At 40.0% G+C, this 24,791-nt stretch overlaps 1 protein-coding gene across 6 annotated transcripts in view; it reads right to left on the reverse strand.

Moving 5' to 3' along the window:
* The window catches only part of Add3 (adducin 3), a 144,934-nt gene that overhangs the window by 24,521 nt on the left and 95,622 nt on the right, over positions 1–24,791 (reverse strand). For 5 of the 6 annotated variants that reach the window (XM_004659357.2, XM_004659358.2, XM_045141464.1 and 2 more), the window contains exon 2: positions 8,460–8,671. In XM_004659357.2, the coding sequence (XP_004659414.1) occupies positions 8,460–8,654 (195 nt within the window). In that variant the 5' untranslated portion in view covers positions 8,655–8,671. Of the gene's footprint in view, positions 1–8,459; positions 8,672–19,531; positions 19,598–24,791 lie in introns of those variants that run through there. The other variant, XM_045141463.1, reaches the window with a different exon arrangement.

The following is a 24,791-nucleotide window of genomic DNA, read 5'->3' on the forward strand; positions in this document are numbered from 1 at the left end:
TCGTAAGTATTTGCCAGAGATGGGTCAAATCTCATGTAAACTCTCAGGGAGCTGACAAAAAATCAATCAGGATAACCTGCTCAGTGTGCTAATTTATACTGTATTCAAGATAAAAAAGTAACCAGTTGCTCAAGAGAAGTACAACTATTTGTTATACTAATGAGCAATTTCTGCTGGGTGGGATGACAAGGCTGAAAACCTGGACAAGGTCATATAGCTAGTAACTGTCACAGGTAAGGATACAGGTCAAGTATTTTGTTTTAAATTAAAAACAGACCTACTATATAACTCAGCTATAGCACTCATGGGTACATGCCCTAAGTTTTCTAGAGATACCTGTTCATTCGTGTTTACTGTTGCTGTAGTCACAATCGCTAGGAAATGGAATCAGACTACATTCTCATCAAGTGAATAGATGATGAAGATGTAGTAATATACACAATGGAATTTTACGTAGATGTAAAGAAAAACTAAATTTGAAATCCACAGTAAAGTTGATAGATCTGGAAGAATATTAAACTAAGTAAGGTAACCCAGGCTCAGAAAGATAAATGCTGCATGTTCTCTCTCACATATAGATCTCAACTCTGAATTTTTAGATTTGCATGTAAGTTGGAGTAAGAGCAGCAGAGGCCTGGAAGCCACAGTGGAGCCATGGGGAGGGAGCTCCACAGAGGGGACAGTGGATATGCAAGCCAGCAGGCAGAATATTGGGAATGAAAAGGTAAAAATGGAAGACAGCTAAATCAAACTAAAGACATTATGAAGAAGCCATATAGAAACCCAGTTCCTTGATAACTATTGAAAACATAATTAAGAATAGCAACAACAAAAAGGGCTCTAGTTTGGGCTTCCTATGAGGGTGGACAGTGCTGCTTGTAGAAACCACAAGTTGTTACAGGAAAACCTCAGTGCCTGCAATGGATGCCTTCCAGTGAGTTGTTGGTCATAGTGACTCCAGAGGCCCCCAAACAGTACAGGCTACTGCCAAGACTCTTGCTTGCCTACCAGAACTAGATGGTAAAACCCTATTGCTGAAGACACCTCAAATGCTGTCACAAGACACTGAAAAGTCAAGCTGGAAGCTTCTTTCCTCCCTCCTGGCTGTCATGGTGTTGGAAAGCACCATGCAACCTGTGAGGGGAGAAAAATCATCAACAGGCTTACCCAACTATGGATCTCCATGTGCTACACAACTGAGTAGCCAGGCAAGAGGTGCTCACTGGTGCAATAGTGGCATGATGGTTAATGGGGGTAACCAATTGCTTTCTGATTCCATGGGAGGGAATTCAACCTCAAGACTGAAAACAGTCTGTATAACTATGGCATGGACCCTATGGAAGAAGCCCCTACTCTTGGTTGACTAAAAGGACATGCTGTGTCCATTAAATTGCCCTCTAGTATTTATACTATGCTTATGCCCATAGATTGGTGCCACTCTCGCTTTTGGTCAGAGAACCTTCCTGTTGCAGATGATGGTGACTACTAGGGAGACTCAAAACTTGTCAAAGTGCCAAGAACAAGTGACAGTTGAGTGCTCAGTGTTAAATGAGGCATCCTTATCATGACTTCCAAGGCTCAGAAAATATTGTGGAAAAGGGGGCAGAAAGAATGTAAGAGCAGAGGACAGGGAGGAATACTTCGGAGCACTATCTTCTGGCTATGTGACCATTACTTCATGACCTCACAGTGGATCCTTTACTTCCACAATACTGATCCCAACCACATTTCAACATGGATGATGGAGGTGGCAAACACACACACACACACACACACACACACACACACACACACACACACATTAAAATGGAAGAGGGACTACCTGGAAAGTTCAGTGGAAGGGAGGAGGAAGAGGAGGGACAAAAGAAGGCATTGGGAAGAGATTATTATGCTCAAGTTATGAAGATTATCAACTTAAAAAATAAATTAAAAAGATAGGATTGTCAGAATAGATTAATAAGAACATGATTCAAATTAAAAATATTTTCATTTCTATACATTCCACAATATAATAAGTACCACCCTAAAGCTTTAGAGTATCTATAATATCATAGTAGGATGTCAAAGCTCTTCTGATATCAAGTATGAGTGGCTCCTTTAAGGCTAAATAGCTTCTATGAAGCAGTATGGCTAAAAAAGTTACTTTGAAAATAGATGAAAATTTCCCAGCCTTTACTATAGTTGACAACACTTCAATAGTAAGAATTCTTGTAAGTTGGGCCTGGTGGTACATGCCTTTAGTCTCAGCACTTGGGAGGCTGAGGTAGGAGGAACTATGAGTTCAAGATCAGCCTGGAAATACAGACTGAGCTCCTGGTCAGTCTAGGCTATAGGGAGATCCTGCCTCAAAAAGACAAAACAAACAAACAAAAACAACAAAGAGTACTTGGTGTGGTGGCACATGCTTTTAATCCCAGCACTCGGGAGGGAGAAGTAGGAAGATCACTGAGAGATCGAGGCCACCCTGAGTCTACATAGTGAATTCCAGGTCAGCCTGGGCTAGAGTGAGACACTACCTCAGAAAAAACAAAATGAAATAAAATAATTCCTCTAATGCAAAAAAATTAATTTTCTGTCACAAGCATTTACAATTCAGTTTTTATTTGAAACATTTTTGAAATATTATTCAGATAATTACATAGTTCATAAAACAGAAGTGTACAAATCATTACTAATATAAACTGTTAATTGACTTTAGAAAATTGTTGGTAAATTTTCCAAGCTTTAACTTCTATATACAATGAAAAGATGCAGGCATGATGGTACATCCCTATAATCCCAGCATTTAGAAGGCTGAGACAGGAGGATCTTGAGTTTGATGAAAGCCTACACTATACAATGAATTCAAGGCCAGCCTAAGCAACATATCAAGACCCTGTTTTAAAACAAAGAAACAAACCAAACAATAATCAAATGAAATCCTGAAAGCATAAACATTAAACTTATCTTTATGATAGCAAATCGTATTCCTACAACAATGTAACATTTATAAAATAATTCTTCATAGTTGATTCACTTGAGTCTCACAACACAGTCCCCAAATAAGCAATGACCAGCTCAAAACTCTGAATTGGGTACAGGATCTTTTTCTAATTTTATCACAGCTGGTTATATTTCCGAGAACAAATATAAGGCAATAGATATGTTGTGATCAGAAATGTTGAGGGAAGCTCTCCCCAGGCTGTTGTTAGAACATTTGGTTGGATATAAAGTAAGTAAAATCGAATAGCAGTATAGTGTGGTGATTCTAGGAACACAGCAGAGCAAAATGATATACTAACTTATAAATAACCAGGGCAGCACAGTTAAGGTACATGTTGGGCTTCTCATAGCAGATTAGACAACAGTTCCTTAAAGTCTGCACTGCATGTATAGCAAACTGCACAAAACCACAATGTCCTTGTTAGAGAAGATCACAAAGGAGGTACTGGGGACTGTGACATTTTGTGAACAACATAAACAAGCTAGAATGCTATCAAGGTGATTGATTCTTTAGGACCTTCAAAAACTAAAATATAGTCCTAGGTATTCCTATTACAATCTTCACATATTGACACAAAACCATCACTTGCTTTATATTAGAAAGCTACCCTACAATTTCCACACAAGAGTTGCCCATTCTGTGCTAAGTATAGCACTACACACTTTTGTTATTTCATTTTGTTTTCACAACAAATGCGTGAAGCAATTTCCTCATTTACCAATCAGGAAATTGAAGTGCAAGTTAAGTGTGTTTCCTAATGTCACAGCTAATAAATGGCAGATGAGGCAAGATTTGTGATCAGAATGAAACAAGAATACAAATGTGTACCTGAAAATGAGGAGAAAATGAGCTGGCTCCTTGGTACTGCAGGGCCCGCTAATCTACTGCTTCATAATCTCTTGTGGTTTTATCTGACATTGGGACCTTATGCTCTCGTGTAGCCTATGGCATTCATCTAGCATTCTCTGATTACAAATCACATCTCTCCATGCTTGGATGTTTTGTTTCATGGACATGCTGGCTTCCATGTTCCTCATTCTAACGAAACCTTTCCCTTTTTTCAGCACATGCCACCTTCTCCTTGAAGTCCCTCCTACTCAGTTCAGTCAGAGGGACCTTGAATTTTTTTCTTTGATACTTCCTTCTGACCTCTTCATAAGGACAGTATCTTTAACATTCATAGATCCTCTAGGAATGTTTAGTTCAGCTCAATGACAAAAATTGTTAAGTTTTCATTTTATTATCCTAGGGAACAGGCCAAGAATCTCATCACAAAATCTAACTCACTCACTGATGCAACAATTGACATCATGAGTTATTAGCTAGAAAATAGTCCAGTCTGTCACTTGATTGGGATACATATAGTCATTTACACAGTAACTATTATCTATAATTGGGAGAAATCATTTTTTAAATGAGATATTCATCTTCACTGGATAGTATAGTTTTAAAAAGTCATACTACTTCAATTCAAAGTCTTACTTGAAAGCTTAGCTTGTCCCCAAAGCATTAGTTTCCTCTTTTTTAAAATTATTTTTATTTATTTATTTGAGAGCGACAGAGAGAGAAAGAGGGAGACAGAGATAGAATGGGCGCACCAGGGCCTCCAGCCACTGCAAATGAACTCCAGACGCGTGTGCCCCCTTGTGCATTTGGCTAACGTGGGTCCTGGGGAGTTGAGCCTCGAACTGGGGTCCTCAGGCTTCACAGGCAAGCGCTTAACCGTTAAGCCACCTCTCCAGTCCCAGTTTCCTCTTAAAACACCACAATTTTCTGGTTTCACACAGAAATGTCTGCAAGAGTACTGTATGTGTGCATGCACACTGGGGAGCACAGTCCCTCTTGGCTGACAGGTTGAAAGGAACAAATACAAGAAGCTGTATGTAAAGACTGACTTACTCCCTGAGGAGGACTGCACGCTCCTGGATGGAAGCTCTTGTTATAACGGGATGAAACTTTTATGTTAGTACAGGGTAAGTATATTTTGTAAGGTGAGAGAACAAAAAAGAAACCATGGGCTGGGTATGGTGGTGCACACCTTTAATCCTAGCACTTGTGAAGCAGAGGTAGGAGGATGGCCGGGAGTTCAAAGCCAGCCTGAGACTACATAGTGAATTCCAGGTCTGGCTGGGCTAGGGCAAGACCCTACCTTGAAAAACAAAAAGAAATTGTGGCTAATGGCAGAAAGGGTTTTTTTTTTTTTTTTAAATTTTAATGTATTTATTATTTATTTGAGAGGGGGCCAGAGAGAGAGAAAGAGAGAGGGAGGGAAGAAGGGGGTGGGGCAGAATGGGTGCACTAGGGCCTCCAGATGCTGCAAACAAACTCCAGACACATGTGCTGCCATGTGCATCTGGCTTATGTGGGTCCTGGGGAATTGAACCTGGGCCCTTTGGCTTTGCAGGCAAGTCCTAACCACTAAGCCATCTCTCCAGACCAAGGAAGGAGTTCTCTGGAAAGAAGCTATGTCCAGGGAGTAACTTTCCTTTAAAAGCTGAACTTAGGAGCCCGCATGCTAGCACCCACTTGGGAAAAGCAGCACTGTCAGTGGTTCAAGGCCAGTCTTGGCTACATAGTGACTCTGAGGATGAGACCTACATAAGAAACCATCTCAAAAAAAAGGCTAAAAATACCTCAGGTGGGAAGTGACGGTATGATTGATGTCTGATAGTAGGTCACAGAAACTGAAGACTGCTTTCTCCTAAGATGCCGGCAGTGGTGGGGGGTAGCATCAAGTAGCCCCCCAAAAGGTCTATGTACCAACTATGTACATGATGCATTTTAAGAAGGGATCCTAGCATGACAGCAGCTCTGGAGGTGTCTAGTTACCATGGTCATAACGGAAGCTCAGCCAGGACCACTTGGCTAACCTATTTTTGAATTCCTGATCCACAACATTGGTAAGGTAAAAACAACTGGTAGTTATTTTAAGTGAAGTTTTGGGGTAATTTTTTGCTCATCAGTAAATAACTAGTATAGGCTATAATGTGTCACTTTCTCTGTTAAAAAATTTCTGATGCCCTCAAACGAAGGTGAAGACCACTGTCTCACGTGAGAGAATGCAAAATTTATGCACTTAAAATGAACCAAAAATTTAAAATCATTAGGCAAAAATCTAAGGAAAAGAAAATTACCCACATTTCTTTTAAATATCAGCCTTCTTCATTTCTTTCTGAGCAGAAAATGACCATTCTTTTACAAGTGTAGGGAATGGCAGTCTAGATGCTTGCCCTTTCCTATTATTTAAGTTCTCCAGGACAGACATAAAATTGGTAGCTTTTAGCTTAATTGACAAATAGAAATACATAAATATAAAAATCAAATAATATACTCAGTAGGCTGGGGAGATGGATCAATGGTTAAAGGTATTTGCATGGAAAGCCTGCTGGCCTGGGTTCAATCCCCAGTACACACATAAAGCCAGATACACAATGTGGCATAGGCACCTGGAGTTGGTTTGATTCTTCAAGAGGCCCTGGCATGCCCATGATCTCTCCCTCCACTCTCTCAGATAGGCAAAAAGATTTAAAAAATAGTAACATACTAAAATTTATGCCCTTTCGTTGAATGGGGAAATACAATAAATAAAGCAAGCAAAAATTCTGGAATAGAAATGTAGGTTAGTTCTTTTTGTTTAAATTTTCAATTTTTATTGAATGATGCTTATAGGGGCATTTTCCTTGAGAATTATCAGTATATAACCTTATGCAAAATTTGAACTTCATGTCATTCTTTAAATTACTTTATAGTATCTATTACAATAATCATTTGGTTCACAAATTAATTCTTTTCCATTTTTTTTTTTTTTCGAGGTAGGGCCTTTCTGTTGCCCAAGCTGACCTGGAATTCACTTTGTAGTCCCAGGCTGGCCTCAAACTCACAGGGATCCTCCTACCTCAGGCTCCTGAGTTTCAACATGTACCACCCCACCCACCTATAAATTAATTATTAAAAGTGGGGTTCTTTTGTGGAGAAAATGAATCAATTTGATGTAAATTATTGGTGTGTCCTTCAAGTATATGTAAGCCTAAGCCCAGGTTTGTGTAAAGCAAGGGTCCTGAGCATGCCCTGCCTTCTTATAATTTCTCTGGTTAATTTCAGGTTCTTTCAGAAAGGGTTTCTCTAAACTGGGGACTATAGTTTTAAAACCGTTCAAAGCTGGCATTGTTTCTATATCCTCAATACTTTCATCAAGGCCATTAGTATGGGAAAATTACTCAGAGTGGAATTCCCCTTTAGCTTTGGACTTGACTCCTGTGATTAAATTCACAAGGGCACAAAACAAAAAATGATTTACCAGGCCACCAGGAGCTCAATGCCCTGATGCATATTTTAGCACCTTAGTTGGAAATCAAATTGAATCCTAACCAGGACATCACATGCCTATGGGACCCATGATCTTCCTTCTTTATAAAGTTATAAGTTCTATCATCTTAAAGAAAATTAAGGTATTCTCTCACTATATGTAACCTATGTAATTCCACTAAGGCTTTGGATGAAAACTAACTGAACACTTCAAAATAATTTAAAAGCCTGTATACTAATGTGCAGACAGATTTTCTTTTTATTTTTTTCTCAATTTTTATTAACATTTCCCATGATTATAAAAAATATCCCATGGTAATACCCTCCCCCTCCCCCACTTTCCCCTTTGAAATTCCATTTTCCATCATATCCCTCCTCATCTCAATCAGTCTCTTTTTAATTTTGATGTCATCATCTTTTCCTCCTCTTATGATGATCTTGTGTAGGTAGTGTCAGGCACTATGACGTCATGGATATCCAGGCCATTTTATGTCTAGAGGGAGCATGTGGTAAGGAGTCCTACCCTTCCTTTGGCTCTTACATTCTTTCTGCCACCTCTTCTGCATTAGACCCTGAGCCTTGGAAGGTGTGATCGAGATGTTACTCAGTACTCTAGTCACTTCTTTCCAGCACTATGATACCTTCTGAGGCAGACAGGATTTTCAACTCAAGCTGCATTTATTTTCATCTAGTTAATTGGGGTGTGTACACATATGTGTGCCTGCATTAGGTGTGTTAACATTAGGCTGTCAAATCAGAGCTCAAAATTCTGAAGTCTTTCTGCACTACTGTGAGTGTGACTGGACCCAAAGGAAGAAGCAAGCATGCATATGGGGTATACCTAACTTAGCTCTTGGTTCCCAGAGCTTGAGTCATACCGTTCTTTTTTTATTTTTCAGTCTTAATCGGGTGACCTTAGTTGGGGGATTTCAGTAAAATGATCAGTCCTCCTTTAGAAGCATTACATCCAAAGACAAAGAAAATGTACACCACTGGACACAGCACTGTTATCAAAGCTTTGCAAGTCAAATATGTAAATTAAGTGCCCATTTCTCATTTAAGCAAATGGTCACTCTTCCACCCATTTTTTTCCCCAGGTTAGTTTAAACACTTGCCTACTTCATCATATTAAGGGTTCCAAAGAGGAAGAACAAGACCACACGTGACTCACAGGACTCTGCAGAATCTGAGTGACTCGTTTCCTCTGCTCCATCATATTGAAGTCTTGTCGTAGATCAGGAGACATGTTCCTCTCTCGAATGTATTCTGGGTCATTTTCATTGATACGGTCAAAATATCTCTCTTTGTGCGGTATGCTGGGAGGAGGCGGAGTGGTGATCACAGCTTGGCTGGCATCTGAACTCATGTTTTACGTCTTGTTCTCTATGTAATAAGCACAAAGATAGGAGGACATTCACAACATATTCCTTAACTAAGACTTTACATGAATCTAGTACAACCATTTAATTTTGCAACATTTGGAACTTTCTTCAAAAAGTAGCTTAGAACTGGACATGGTGGCACATGCCTTTAATTCCCAGGACTCAGGAGGCAGAGGTAGGAGGATTGCTTTGAGTTCAAGGCTGGCTTGAGACTGCATAGTGAATTCCAGGTTGGCATGTGCTAGAGCAAGATCCTACCTTGAAAAACATATACAAACAAACAAAAAAGTAGCTTTGTGGGGGTTGAAGAGATGGCTCAGCAGTTAAAGGCACTTGCTTGCAAAGCCTGCTGGCCTGGGTTGGCCTGAAATCAATTCTTCAATACCCATGTAAAACCAGATGCACAAAGTGCTGCCTGTGTCTGGAGTTTGTTGGCAACAGCAGGAGACCCTAGAGCATCCATTCATTCATTCATAATTCTCTCTTTGTTTACACATAAATAAAATATATCTTTAAAGTAGCTTGGTAGAATGGTGGGCTAACTCAGTGATAGAGCACTTGCCCTGAGTTTGATCCCTACCACGCCTGTGCATACACACAATGTTAAGAACACAACTTATGGGGCTTTATTCTCACCTCTTACCTTCTCATGGGCAGGAACTTTCTGTACCTGGGGGTTTACCCTGCTCTTGCCTTCATGGGGAGGAGCTCTCTACACTCTGGGCTTTATCCAGTTCCTGCCTTCTCATGGGCAGGATTCTGTATTCTCTCTCTTTCCTTCTCGTAAACTCTGGGCTTCCCCATTTCTGAGAACATTGTTCATGCCTCTTGGGCAAGAGCTCTGTATTCCTTCCCTCTCTTAAGATCCACCTATAATCTAATGAAACCTATAAACCTTAGAAAAAAACAACTTCTACAAAAATACTATAAAAATTTTCTTCATGAAAAAGTATCTTATCTGGGTATCACCACAGGCCTTCAATTGTAGCACTTGGACCTGGAATTTCAGATGACATAGACAGACTGTCTCAAAATGCAAAAACCAGAACAAAACAACGTGAAATGAAAACAAAACAAAACAATCAGATTATGATAACTTGGAAATTGGTATTTTTAGAGCTAATGGAAACTTGTGATCTAAACACTGCCAAGGAAGTAATTATCAAAATGTCCAAAAGTAAAATGTTGAATATTGATGACAAATTTTTACAAGTACCAGTGATCTTTCTCGACTCATGTTTTTGTGTTAGACCATTCAATAACTTCTACATTCCATAATGGATATAACTAACTTCCTGACGTATGAAAGAGGTATAAGTTAAGTTTTCAAGTGAGTCGGTAACTTCCCAAGAGAATATCAGAATTGCTGAGGTTGCTAGATGATACAACTTCAGCAAATGGTACTTTAATTCCAAGTAAGAAATGATTAAAAAACAAAACTATTCAGAAGCTACATGAACAACCATAATTCACTCATTTACCATGCTCATGGCTGATACTGTGGAGAACTCTTGATGCCAGCCAAGGAGACAAATTTATCTGAGCTTTACTAGAGCTAGAACCAGTTAGATCAGCAGGGCAGCCATGTTAAAAGCTGAAGCCTGCGCACAATGCCCAAGAAAGACCTTTTCCAACTCACATGGACCAATATTTTGTGTAAAATATAAAAAATTGAGCTTAGATGCTACTCAACATAAAATCACAAGAAAGTTATCATTTGTTGTTACATTCCATACTTGTTGGACTAGAGGAAGAAGTAAAAAGAGTAATGGCTTAATAGCTACTGGTATTTTAGGAGGCAATGAAAGCACTCTGGATCAAGACAGTGGTGATGGTTGCACAATACTGCAATTGTACTTTATGTCAGTGGTACTGTGCACTTGGTTAATTGAAGGCAATGAATTTTATCACAATTTTTAAACAGTTCCAAACAGAACACCACCATATTAAGTGTAAAACTGTAACTATTTTTCATACAAGGAACTGAACACAGGGCCTTGCCCATAGATAGATACTAGACAAGCACTCTAACAACTGAGCTGTATCCTAAAACTATAAAAACAGCTGAGCATAGTGGTGTACCGAGTACTTGCTAGGCTGAGGTAGGAGGATTACCATGAGTTTGAGGCCAGCCTGAGGCTACAGTGTGAGTTCCAGGTCAGCCTGGGCTACAGTGAAAGCCTATTTTGCAAAAACAAAACACAAAACCTTAGAAGAACTTCCCTAAAACTATACAATTTTATTTAACAAATAGATATTCAGGATCTAAGATAAGGCGTAATTCTTAAATTTCATAATAAAGCATGAGTTGGAAACCCCAAAATGTTTATTTGCAAAAGATACTGCTAAGAGAAGGAAAAGATAAGCTCTAGACCATGAGAAAACCACATATCCAACTAAGGACAAGTGTATAGAACAGATAATGATCTCTCAAAAGTCAACAGAAGCCAGGTGTAGTGGTACACTCCTTTAATCCCAGCACTCAGGAGGCAGAGGTAGAAGGAACTGTGAGTTCAAGGTCACCATGAGACTACATAGTGAATTCCAGGTCAGCTTGGGCTATAGTAAGACCCTACCTCAAAAAAACAAAAACAACAGAAAGTAAATAGAACACAGACAGACAATTAGGAATGCAAACAAACATTTCACCAAAGAGGATAGCAAATGGGCCCCCACAAAAAAACCTTCCAACAGGACTAGTCACTGGGAAACATAAGATAAAACCACAGTCTCTATTCAAGTATGAGATCTATTCAAGTATCAGACTGATCAGAATGAAAATAGTGATGACCCCCAAAATGCTAGAAGGATGTAAAGAATCTGGATCTCTTGTACCATTATCTTGAAAGGATAGCAAATCATAGTTTAACATGTTAGTATTGGGGACCACTGAGTGAGGGGTACACAGGATCTCTGCTAAATCTTACAACTGCATGTACATCTACAATTATCTGTAAAAAGTTCAGTTTTAATTTTATAAATTAACATTTTGTAGGAATGGAAAAACAGCAAAGCTGTGAGTTCCCATTTGCTATAAGCATATGACCTGTTGTACAGCAAAGCAAAGCTTGTACTATAGTTGCCATTAGGTACTTTCTGTACCAGAGCGTACTTGTAGTTCTGCATGAATGCACCTGTGTAAAAACACATGCATCCTGTTGGCATCAACTGGGAACTGCACAATATTTCTCATGGTGATTAGTGGAACAATGGAATGTAAAGTGTGGTTATGCAGCAGTTTGCTTATACTAAGGACAATTATAATATGAAGCCACCTGGGACACAAAAAAAATGATGCAGTACTGGAAAAAAAACAACAATGGATACTGTTCAGATTTTAGTACGAGTCTTCAAGAGCCAGGAGATACCCCAGGCAGAAATATTAACTCAGTTATGAGCTTGTTAAGGAACTCTAGGAACCCTTGCTGTGGTAAGGTCAGTTTAAGTATAACTACTTTCCATGAAACAGTCTCACATAGTTAAACAGAGATGAAATGGTCTGGGAATGTCAGCTGATTATTAGCTTAAAAACTTCAAAATATATTGTTAAAGTTTCCATCTATATAATCTTTCCAACCAGAAAGCAGTGTAGTGCAGATACTAAACTGTAGCTAAAGAGACCAGCACACAGTTCTTTGCATTCATACTAACTTGTGTACAACAGCACGGGATGCTCATCTAACAAGTGTTTGAGCATCCATGCTATGCTAGGGATTGCCTTGCACACTGGGGATACAATGGCAAAGATGAAATGGTTCTTCCTGAGGTTTGCAGTCTAAAAAGAAATACAAAGAAGAAAACAGGCAATTTCATTATGAAGATGTCACAAACAATTACAAAATAAAAGGGGGCTGAAGAGATTGCTCAGCAGTTAAAGGCATTTTTTTGCCAAGCTTGATGGCCTGGGTTCGATTCTCCAGTATTCACATAAAACCACATACATCTGGAGTTAATTTGCAGTGGTAAGAAGCCCTGATGTGTCCATTCCCACCCTCCCCCTTTCTCTCTGCTTGCAAATAAATATTTTTCTTATTTTAAATACTTTATTTTTCTTTATTTGAGAGAGAGAAATATACAGAGGGGAGGGGGGAGACAGAGAATGGGTGTGCCAGGGCCTCTAGCCACTGAAAACAAACTTCAGATGTATGCACTGCCATGTGCATCTATCTGTCTTATGTGGGTCCTGGGAAATAGATCCTGGGTCCTTTGGCTTTGCAGGCAAGCACCTTAACCACTAAGCAATCTCTCCAGCCCAAATAAATAATTTTTAAAAATAAAGTAAAATAATATGATTATTTCAAGAGACCCTTTAGATTTTTTTTAAAGATTTTATTTATTTGAGAGAGAGAGAGAGAGATAGAGAGAGGGAGAAAGAGACATGCAGATAGAAAGAAAGAGAGAATGGCCACAGCAGGGCCTCTAGCCACCACAAATAAACTCAGATACATGCACCACCTTGTGCATCTGGCTTATGTGGGTCCTGGGGAATTGAACCTGGGTCCTTAAGCTTTGCAGGCAAATGCCTTAACTACTAAGCCATTTCCCTAGCCCTCTTTTCTGGTCTCACAGGTAATTCTCTTATTTTACTCCCATAGTTAACGTGTCAGCCAGTGGTGGTTTGTAAGTAAAATGCCCCCACAGCCTCATGTGTTTCCATATTTAATTCCCAGTTGTAATGCTGTTTTGGAAAGTTGTTGAATAGTTGGGAGGCGGAGTCTTGCTGGAGGTTTATTTTGGCTTACAGGCTCGAGGGGGAAGCTCCATGATGGCAGGGAACATGATGGTATGAACAGAGGGTAGACATCACCCTCTGGCCATCATCAGGTGGACAATAGCAACAGGATAGTGTGCCAAACACTGGCATGGGAAAAGTGGCTACAACACCCATAAGCCCACCCCTAACAATGCACTGCCTCCAGCAGGTGTTAATTCCCCAATTTTCATCAGTTGGGAACCTAACATTCAGAACACCTAAGTTTATGGGGGACACCTGAATCAAACCACCACAAATGGTAAAGTGCCTCTAAGTAGCCAGTCCCAGATAAAGTGTTAACAACTATGTGTTTATTTTAGATAGACACTTTGTTGACAGTTAGCCCACCTATATAAAACACATGTCACTATCATGTCACCATGAAGAAATATGAAAGCATTTTCAAACCACCTGAGTGTATTATGAAGGGATGTTTGTGAGTCTGTATACTATATGTCTGAAGGCAAAATATTTTTGGTCTGTTTTTAAAAATTAAACTATAACACATTATAAAAACAGCCATGTAGGGACTGGAGAGATATCTTAGTGGTTAAGGCATTTGCCTGCAAAGCCTAAGGACCCATGTTCAACTCTCCAGATCCCACTTAAGACACATGCACAAAGGTGAGGCAAACAGAAAGTTGCACATGCCCACTAGGTGGTGCAAGCATCTGGGCTGAGGCCCTGGCATGACAATTCTCTCTCTCCTTATGTCTCTCTCTCCATAACAAAGACATGTAAAAAGATTACTAATGTCATGTTCATCCATTTCCTCAGCTGTCCACCTCTCTTGATTATTATTCATACTTTCAAGAATCATACTTTTGAAATGTTTCTGCATATTTGGCTACTTTATAATAAAACAAGAAGGCTCCATTCCTCTTACCCAAATTAATTGGTTGGCCCAAATTATTAATTATCCTACAAAATAAAAGGCCATCACAAATGGGTAATAACTCACAGTGAGCTGTTGGTGGGAGAGACCTAGGAGTTCCCTAAAACAAGCAGGATTCTGTCAAAACACTTGATTACCTGCCAGAACTAAAAGGTAAGACCCTATTGCTGAAGACAGCACAAACTGCCAAAACAGGACATCGTGAGATCACACTGGAAGGTAGAAGAAAGCCAGCTTACCAATGGTTAGTCCTCATATTGTTGGAAAGTGCTACATGAGCTGCTGGGGGAAAATGGCTACCAATGTTGTGAACAAGCAGGGGATCCTGCTAGATACCAAGTAGCTGGACGAGATGTACACACTTGTGAAATAGTGGTGCTTGGCCTATATGGGTAACCAATGACTCTCTGATTGGATAAGAGGCCCACTCAATGGGAAGGAACCCATAGCTGGTACATGGAACCAAGTCAGAATCCTACTGAGATGAGGGTCACAGACTCCAATGAGAAGCTCCCACTATTCTTTGGCCAAAAAGGGAGGCTACACTCACTAAAATCTCTCTGTTAACTATGCTTATCTCCTCAACCAATGCTCTTCTCATTCTATGTTGGGGAATATGTTTTCTTTTTTACAGAAGGCAGCAAAAACCAGAGTGATTCAAAATCCATCAACATGACAAGAAAAGATAGCTGACTCCTTATCATGAGATGACCCACCTGTTGCACATCACCCAGGGTCCAGGTGACATCACAGAGGAAATGGTAAGTTAAGCATGAGTGCTACTCTCATGACAATCTGAACTAGGCAGATGGCAACAGACACAATACTCAAAACATACACAAAGCAGAAATCCAGAAGTTGAGAGCTCAACTCTAAAGTAGACTTATACCTACCAAGGCTCAGGAACACTGAAGAAGAGGGGGTAGAAAGACTGTAAGAACCACAGGGTGAGGAGTATTCAGAGGCATTGTCCTTCCTCCCCTCCATGACTGATAGCTACAGTCATAACCCATAACCTGACAGTGAATACCATAACCTCACTGAGGAGGGCCCTCTGTGGAATGGGGACAGGGAGGGGGGGGAATGGGACCAATACATTTTTTGTCCATACAACAAAGTTTGTAATTAATAAAAATATAACAATTGGCCATGATTCTTCAATAATGTCAAATGATGAACAATAGACTGAGGACTTGTTATAGATTTTTAAAAAGAAAGGTAGAATAGGTTACAACTAAAAGCAACTGGGAAATCTTGGGTTGGACTAAATACCAGCTAAAGGACATCAATGAGGTCACTGGTGAAATTTATATAAAACATAAATAGGGCTGGAGAAATGGTTTAGCGGTTAAGGCTTGCCTGCAAAACCAAAGGACCCAGGCTCAATTCCCCAGGACCCATGTAAAGCCATATGCACATGGTGGTGCAGGTATCTGGAGTTCGTTTGCAGTGGCTAGAGGCCCTGGCATGCTCATTCTCTTTCTATCTGCCTCTCTTTCTTACTGTCTAAAAATGTTTAAACAAAACCATAAATGATAATGGTGTTTACATAAATGTTAATTTTCTAATACTAACAAGTATAGTGTGGCTATGTAAAATGTTACCATTTTAGAGAATCAGGATGAGGGATTTCCTTTACTACTTTTGTAACTCCTTTGTAAGTCTAAAATAATTCCAAAATAAAGTTTTTTTTAAAGTTCTTTTAACAATCCTGTAAAATACATATGATAACTATACAGTATTTAATTTGAGAAGTACATACACACTATAGGGAGTATACTGTCTTTCTCTTAATGTGTTTCTCGTTCTTTTAATGCCTGTGCTTAAAATCTCTAGCAAACCTTTAAAAATAAATTCAACCCCACACAAAGAAAAATATTGCAGTTTTCAAGGTGACACTCCCTAAGTTTTACAGTATATCATGCTCTTCCCTTGGCAAATAAATGTTAAATAACAGGTAAAATATGACAAAATATAAATTTATAAATGTGAGAGTGCCAAACAATGTGAGTTATAAAACTACAAACCAGAGATGCCTATTAAAGTTATACCCTCAATCCACTTAAATTTATTAATTCAAGAACCCTCAAAACTCAAGTAATAAAACCTTGTTAATATACTGAAATGGTATCAGACAGGCTTACTTTGTCTTCTGTGTGCTGCTCATTATCAAATTAATCCTAAAGGTTTACAGACTGACAAACAGACTGTAGAAACAGATACATAAGTATGGACACTTTTCAAATGTTGGCAGAAAGACTATACTGTAAGTAAGATCTTGTCTACTCAAACATGTATGTCGTGTGTGTGTGTGTGTGTGTGTGTGTGTCTATGTATATTTGACCCTGAGATTGAAACTAGGGCCTTGTGTACAGTAGGCAAGTAACCTACCACTGAGCTACATACCTAGCCTTTGGTCTTTTTCTCTCTTTCTTCCTTTCTTCCTCCCTTCCTCTTTCCTTCCTTCCTTCCCTCCCTCCCTCCCTCCTTCCTCTCTCTCTCTCTCTCTCTCTCTCTCTCTCTCTCTCTCTTTCTTTCTTTCTTTCTTTCCTTTCTTTCTTTCCTTTCTTTCTTTTCAAGGCAGAGTATTACTGTAGCCCAGGCTGATCTGTCTGGAACTTACTCTATAGCCCCAGGCTGGCCTCAAACTCATGCTGATCCTCCTACCTCAGCCTCCTGAGTGCTTGGATTATTAAAGGCAAACAACAACATATCCAGCCATAACTTATTTATTCACAAGGAAAAAGAAAAAGAGAGAAGAAAAGAGAATGAATAGGAATGAATGAGAGAAAATGGGCATGCCAGGGGCTTCTTGCCACGGCAGGTGCATATGCCATTTTGTGCATTTGAATTTATGTGGGTACTGGGGATTTGAATCCAGGCTATCAGGCTTTGCAAGCAAGCGCCTTGAACCACTTGAGCCATCCTTGATTTTCTTTGCTATGTGGCCCACACAGACCTTGAACTCAAAATTCTCCTGCCTCTGCCTCCAAAGTGCTGGAATTATAGGCATGCACCACCATACCTGGGGTGTAGTACATCTTCAAGAAAAACAAGCAAACATGGGATTGGGAAGATATCTCAGTGGGTAAAGTACTTGTACAGCATGAAGACCTGAGTTCAGATCCCCAGCAGCCACATAAAAGCCAGCACAGCAGCAGCATGCCTATAATCCTAGTGCCAGGGTGGTGAAGATACTAAGATCCCTAGGGCTTGCTGGCCAGCTAGTCTAGCAGAAGCAGTGAGAGAGCCTTCTCAAAAACTAAGATGGAGAGTGATTTAGAAAGACATCTGGTATGAACCCTGGCTTCTACACATATCAGTACACATGTGTATGCACACCTGCACATACATGTGCGTGCACACACAAAGAGGAAAATATAAATGGCAGGCCTCTAGAATGTAAGACTAATGTTTATAAAGCCTGTATTTGCAAATTCTTTCTAACATTCACAAATTCACAAATACCAGGTAAGCTAAAGTAGTCACTTGCAGTGACTAGTAAACAAGCGAGTTCCACATTCATCAACTCAAAGTTACACTGCTCTGTAGCTTCCTGAGGCCTCTCAGCTCAGCAGCACACCAGAATAAAACACCCTGGCTTTCATCTCTGAGCTCAAGGCACTGCCGCTGGTGCCAGGCCTGCCTCTCCTATGGCCTGCTTTGCTTGTACTAGTCAGTTCCTCCTGTTGACTGAAATTTGTGCCAGGGCTGAGGCATCTTCTAGATGCTTCCACACAAGCTGAATTCGTGGTCTAAGATTGGTGATGGTTATTCTCAGTTGTCAGATTCAATTAACAAACTTCTAGACTTGCCTGTGAGAAATTTTCTAGGTTAGGTTAATTGAGGCAAGAAGACTCACTCTAGATGTGGGTGGCTCCAGACCATGGGCTGGGTCCTGGATGCAACAAAAGAGAAAGCTAGCTGAGCAGCAAATACCTTTCGCTGCTTTCTCACGGCAGATTGAACGTGACCAACTGCTTCACGTTCCACATTCTCCCCACCATGATGGACTGCATCTCTGAGTTGTAAGCTGAAATAAACCCTTCTTCCTTAAGTTGCTTAGGGTGAGGCATTTTGGTCACAGCAACAAGAAAGTAACTAAAACGGTCTTTGTGGTGGATTGTTTTTAAAAATGGCCACAAGAGATAGCACAGTGGCTAAATGCTTGCTTGCCATATCCATGTAGAGCCAAATGCATGAAGTGGTGCACACATCTGGAGTACATTTGTACTGGCAAGTAACCTTGCTACTTACTCCACTGAGACACAGATTATCTGCCTAATACAACGTGACAGAAGTGACACTGTGCAACTTCCAGGTTAGGCCTTTGAGGGGCCTGGAGCTGAATGCCATGAAGAAGCCCATTATGAACAACCATCAAGTGATACAGATCTAGCCAGCCCAGAAAAACCTAGCTCCACACAGACACCACCAGCTAACTACAGCAGCATGCAATAATGAGTGAGCAGGCCAGCATACAGAAAAACAGGAAGCAATAAGCTGTTTTAGACATAAAGCTTTGAGGTCAGTGGTTATTATCCCATGATGGTACTGGCGGGGGGGGATGGGGAGTAAGCCCAGGATCTTGGTTATGTTAAAACAAGAGCTGCACCAGAGCTGTATCTACAGTCCATTTTTACATGAATATTTATGAACGTATGTGTAAATAATGTATCTTTATTTTATATATGTGTATATATAACATATACAATATATATACATATATGTGTGTATATATATACATATATATATGTGTGTGTGTGTATATATATATATATATGTATGTATGTATATATATAAAATTTTGTTTTATTGGTAGGGTCTCACTCTAGTTCACGCTGACCTGGAATTCACTATGTAGTCTCAAGGTGGCCTCGAATGCACAGTGATCCTCTTTCCTATGCCTCCTAAGTGCTGGGATTAAAGGCATGTGCCACCATGCTCGGCTCCTATTTATATATTTTGAAACAGAATCTCCTGAGGTTGCCCAAGCTGGCCTTGAACTTGCAATCTTCCTGGGCAGCTAGAATTACAAGTGTGCACTACTACACCTGGCACTTTGTATTTTTTTCTACATAGCCAGAGGGGGACTTCTGGGTAAGATACTCCAAACCAGCCTCGTGAGAGACTTAAGCAAAACCACAACAAAATACACTCTTCTTCTGAAAAGTGAAGGTGTATAGGTTTTTATTAGCCACAGCGAGACCCACCAGAAAGGAGGAAAGCGGCCAGAATCACACTGAGGTGCTTGTGGCCCTGATCTGTGCACCACGTTGCAGGAGCAGAGACCAAACAAGGGGATTTTCCAACTTCATCAGCCGCCTTGCAAAGTCAAGAAACCTGAAGGGGAGACAGTGGAGATCAGCTAAAGATCTGCTGAAAGGGACCAGCTGAGTAGATCCAGTACAACTCCAGGCTTCCGGCACTCTCCCATCGCCCAACCATTAATACAGCCAGAGAGAAATATACTGCAAAGGAGTGCCCAGAAGTGCAGTGTTGCAATAACCAAAACTGAAAGTGCGTGCTTCTGGCTTGGAGCCTTAGTGAGGCTGACAAGTGAGGCAGTGAAGAGAGGCCTCTGCAGGCTGAAGAAGGGCTAGCTGTGTGGTGATAGCACAAGCTAGCAAGCGTGTGAAAACAGCCTAATAAACATGATCTGCTAAGGAGATGTGGATAGGCAAAGTGCTGAAAGTGAATTGAGGCTGTTTTGTAAGACAAAAACATACTTTAAAATATATTTTCCTGGGCTGGAGAGATGGCTTAGCAGTTAAGCGCTTGCCTGTGAAGCCTAGGGACCCCAGTTCGAGGCTCGATTCCCCAGGACCCACGTTAACCTGATGCACAAGGGAGCGCACGCATCTGGGGTTTGTTTGCAGTGGCTGGAGGCCCTGGTGTGCCTATTCTCTTTCTCTCTCTCCCCCTCTGTTTATCTGTCTTTCTCTCTGTGTCTGTCGTGCTCAAATAAATAAATAAATAAATACCTAAATAATGAAAAAAAAATCTTTAAAAATATATTTCACTTATTTGTAAGCAGGGAAAGAGAAGAGAGACAGACAGAATGATCATGCCAGGGCCTCTAGCCACTCCAAACAAAGTCCAGATGCATGCTTTACATGGGTCCTGGGGAATCGAATCCAGGTCATTAGGCTTTGCAGGCTAGTGCTTTAACTGCTGACCCATCTCTCCAGAGCATAAAAGTGTATTTTGATGTTAGTTATTGTGGTGGTTTGATTCAGGTGTCCCCCATAAACTTAGGTGTTCTGAATGCTAGGTTCCCAGCTGATGGATATTTGGGAATTAATGCCTCCTGGAGGGAGTGTATTGTTGGAGGCGGGCTTATGGGCTTTATAGCCAGTTTCCCCTTGCCAGTGTTTGGCACACCCTCCTGTTGCTGTGGTCCACCTTCTGTTGGCCAGGGGGTGATGTCCACCCTCTGTTCATGCCATCGTTTTCCCCTGCCATCATGGAGATTCCCCTCGAGCCTGTAAGCCAAAATAAATCTCTTTTTCCCAGAAGCTACTCTTGGTTGGGTGATTTCTAACAGCAATGCGAACCGGACTGCAACAGTTATACATAAGAATACAGACATCCAGTTTTCCTTAATGGCACACCTTGTCAAAACTACATTATAACATCAGAAGCAGGACCTGAGAGACAGTCAAGAAGACAGTTTTCTGAAGCAGAAAGCACACATTCTGCCCACCTCCCTCCTTTCATAAGCAGCAAGCACTGATCTATTCATTTCTCCTAAAATTCATTAAAGAGCATCATGCAACTAAAACCCTGCAATGTATAACCTTTAGGACTTTTCCCATGCAGCATAGCTCAGTGCTGATCTATTGAATGCATCGACAGTTTACTCACTCTTTTTTCAGTTTATTCAATCTTAATCTTAGTATTCTCCCATGGTATAGCTGTATTGTTATTTGTTTAATCATTTACCTATTGAAGGATATCCAGATTATTTTAGTCTCTGGATTTTATCAGCATCATTTTTCATAATAACTACTAAATACAAATAATCCAAATATCTAGCATCTAGTAAATTGACAAATGCAATGTGGTATGGCTATAAGACAGAACATTACATGGCAAAAAAAATTATATGCGGGCTGGAGAGATGGCTTAGTGGTTAAGCGCTTGCCTGTGAAGCCTAAGGACCCCGGTTCGAGGCTTGGTTCCCCAGGTCCCACGTTAGCCAAATGCACAAGGGGGCACACGCATCTGGAGTTCGTTTGCAGAGGCTGGAAGCCCTGGCGCACCCATTCTCTCTCTCTCCCTCCATCTGTCTTTCTCTCTGTGTCTGTCGCTCTCAAATAAATAAATAAAAAATGAACAAAAAAAATTAAAAAAAAAATTATATGGAAACTGGGTATTGTAGTACATGGCTATAATCCCAGCACTCAAAAGGCTGAAGAAAGGGGGTTTCTGTGAATCCTAGGCTACATTGGATTACAATGAGAAACTTTGATAAATACAAAAAAATGGAGTACTGATACATACCATTATAGGATAAATCATGAAACACTATTAAAAGTTAAAGAAGATAGTCACCAAGGACTACACATTTATCTGGAATGTTTGGGACAGCTTACAGCTTACAGCTGTGAGAAAGTGAGGAGTAAATGGTAGATTTCTGTTTTAGGATGATGGAAATGTTCTAAAATTATTAGAGTTGTATAAATCTGTGAATACATTAAAGACCATCAAATTATATACTTTAAAAAGAAAAATTCGATGGAATTGATTTGCATATCTATAGAGCTATTACTTTAAAAATCCCACTAGAGAAGGTCTTGACCACTTTGTGAGCTTGGGGGTGGGGACCATCTGTACAATGTCCACAGTGGAAGGTTCCCCATTATATAATGGGGACTGAACCAAATTATTTACTACATTATAATTCCTTCTAAGCAGAGTGAGGAATGGCACAAAAATTTTTTTAAAAAGTTATTACCTATGAAAAGTCTTTCCAAACTTAAAATTCTTGGCAGTTGTAACCCCTTTTTCTAGAAAAAAGCCAAGAGACGCTGTACTTTCAAGTACCAGGCCTATTGTTCCACCCTTAAAACAACAATCACATATATGACAGACTTCAAAGGAATAAACTGGTTGGTTAAAAACAACAAAGGTTGATTGTTTGTTACTGTTCTTCTTGATGGTTACTGTAAAATGGTGAAAATATTTAAAGTTCTAGAAAACATCTTAGTTCCTGCACAAAGTGGAAAGCCACATCTTTAGCCACTAAAATTCTATTTAAGTTCTATGAGCCACTTTTATCTGCTAACCACAATTTTATATAAATTGACATCGACACCGAGTGATCTGGAAAACTGAACTGGAAAGAGATAGCAGCCGAGGAAAATGGAAACAAACAAGTCTGACATCAAGTAATACAGCTGCAGTCTCCAAGTTCCCAAGTAGAGGAAGATTTAATTATCTTCCTCTGGAATCTTATTACTATAATGGCTACTGAGCCTGTCCTACCTTTCTTGGAATATGTTAGTGTGTTTCTAATTTATATACAGAGAAATAACTAATTAAACAGCTAAAAGGAAGGGCTAAAAGTCTAGTGTTCATGAACAGACTCAACAGCTTATCAGTCTAGTATATATAACAGATGTAGGAATAAGGCCATTATCTGACGGTGATTTGAGCTAAATACTGAAGGGGCAAGTTTTCTGGAAGTAACTGAGTTACTAAGGCTGTGAAGTATCCTTAACATTTTAGGCAACGAGGAGGTCTTAAAGAGATGCTGTCCATACACACATATCTAGCAGCATTAATTCTTCCAGACCAGACTTCTACCACTCTACTATCTCACTTCCTCATAGCCTCCACCTCATGTACCTGCTCTTCATTTCACTGGAATTAACAAGACATATGGGGAACAAGCTTTGTAAGGACAAGCAGACCAGGAGATGGGCAAACTATGAAGCATAATCCAGGCAATGATAAGTGGGATCACAAACATCATGAGACATTCCACACAGCTCTTGAGTTACAAGCCAAAAGCAACTGTATATAGGATAAGGGTCTTTATAAAGTTAAGGGCCCCTGAAAAGACCAGATGGGCACTGAATGTGTTAGGAAATAAAAAGTTAAGACAAGAACCCAATTGAATGAGGGGTGACAGAATCAGTCTAAGAAAGCCAGGTGGGGTGGTAAATACCTGTATTCCCAGCACTAAGGAGGTAAAGGAAAGAGAATGAATAGTTTAAGGACAGCTGGGGTGACACACCCTGTCTCAGAAAACAAACCAAAACAAAACAGGACAGAGACAGGTGTGGGTAGCGGCTTATGCCTGTAATCCCTGCCCATGGGAGGCTGGACTGTTGTGGTTTAAGGCCAGCTTAGAGGACATTGTAAATTCTAAACCAGACCAAGCTATTGGGCTACAGTGCATGACACTGTTTCAAGCAACAACAACAAAAAAAGATGGGCACAGAGTACAAATGTACGTCTATTCATATATCCCTAAGTGTTAATCAGTCATTTTTTTGCAACCATACATTACAGATATTGTGTTCTACACAGATTGCCTCATTTAAAATGATGAACATTTGATCTCTATTTCTGCAGTCATCATTTGTCCTCAATATGAAGTATTTGGAAACAATTGAGAGAAGATAAAACATTTTTTTCCTTCAAGAGAAAGTTGACCAAGACCAGTGGATTATTACCTGAATGCACCTATCAGACACTTAGTCTCTGTTATTGAGTCCCATGGCATCTGTGAAATTTTAAAACTTGAGATCCAGAAAACCATTCAGAACTTGACAGCTCATGATAAATAACAGGTTTGCAAGAGAGAAATCACTAGAAATGATGAATTTTACAGGAAGATTCATTGCTCTCAATTTCTAGAGATGCCTTACATCTTGATGCATTAACATGTGGAAATCCTCTTGGGGATGGACAGCAAGTCCCATATACTTCCTGAACTTAAGTCCATTTAATTATTTGCTCAGCACTGAATTTCAAAAACCAAAAACCCTTCCTTTTTTTTTAAAAAAATATTTTATGTTTATTTGAGACACACACACACAGAAAGGGGGAGGGAGAGAGAGAATGGGTGCATCAGAGCCTCCAGCCGCTCCAAACGCACCTTCTGTGCATCTGGCTTACGGGGGACCTGGTGAATCAAACCTGGGTCCTTTGGCTTTGCAGGCAAGTGCCTCAACTACTAAGCCATCTCTCCACAGCCCCCAAGCCCTTACTTTTTTTTTTTCAAATTCATTTTTTTTTCTTTTCACAATTTTTATTAACATTTTCCATGATTATAAAAAATATCCCATGGTAATGCCCCCCCCCCACTTTCCCCTTTGAAATTCCATTCTCCATCATATTACCTCCCCATCTCAATCATTGTACTTACATATATACAATACCAACCTATTAAGTACCCTCCTCCCTTCCTTTCTCTTCCCTTTATATCTCCTTTTCAACTTACTGGCCTCTGCTACTAAG

The sequence above is a fragment of the Jaculus jaculus genome, chromosome 1 (assembly GCF_020740685.1).
Source record: "Jaculus jaculus isolate mJacJac1 chromosome 1, mJacJac1.mat.Y.cur, whole genome shotgun sequence".
NCBI classification, from domain to species: Eukaryota; Metazoa; Chordata; class Mammalia; order Rodentia; family Dipodidae; genus Jaculus; species Jaculus jaculus.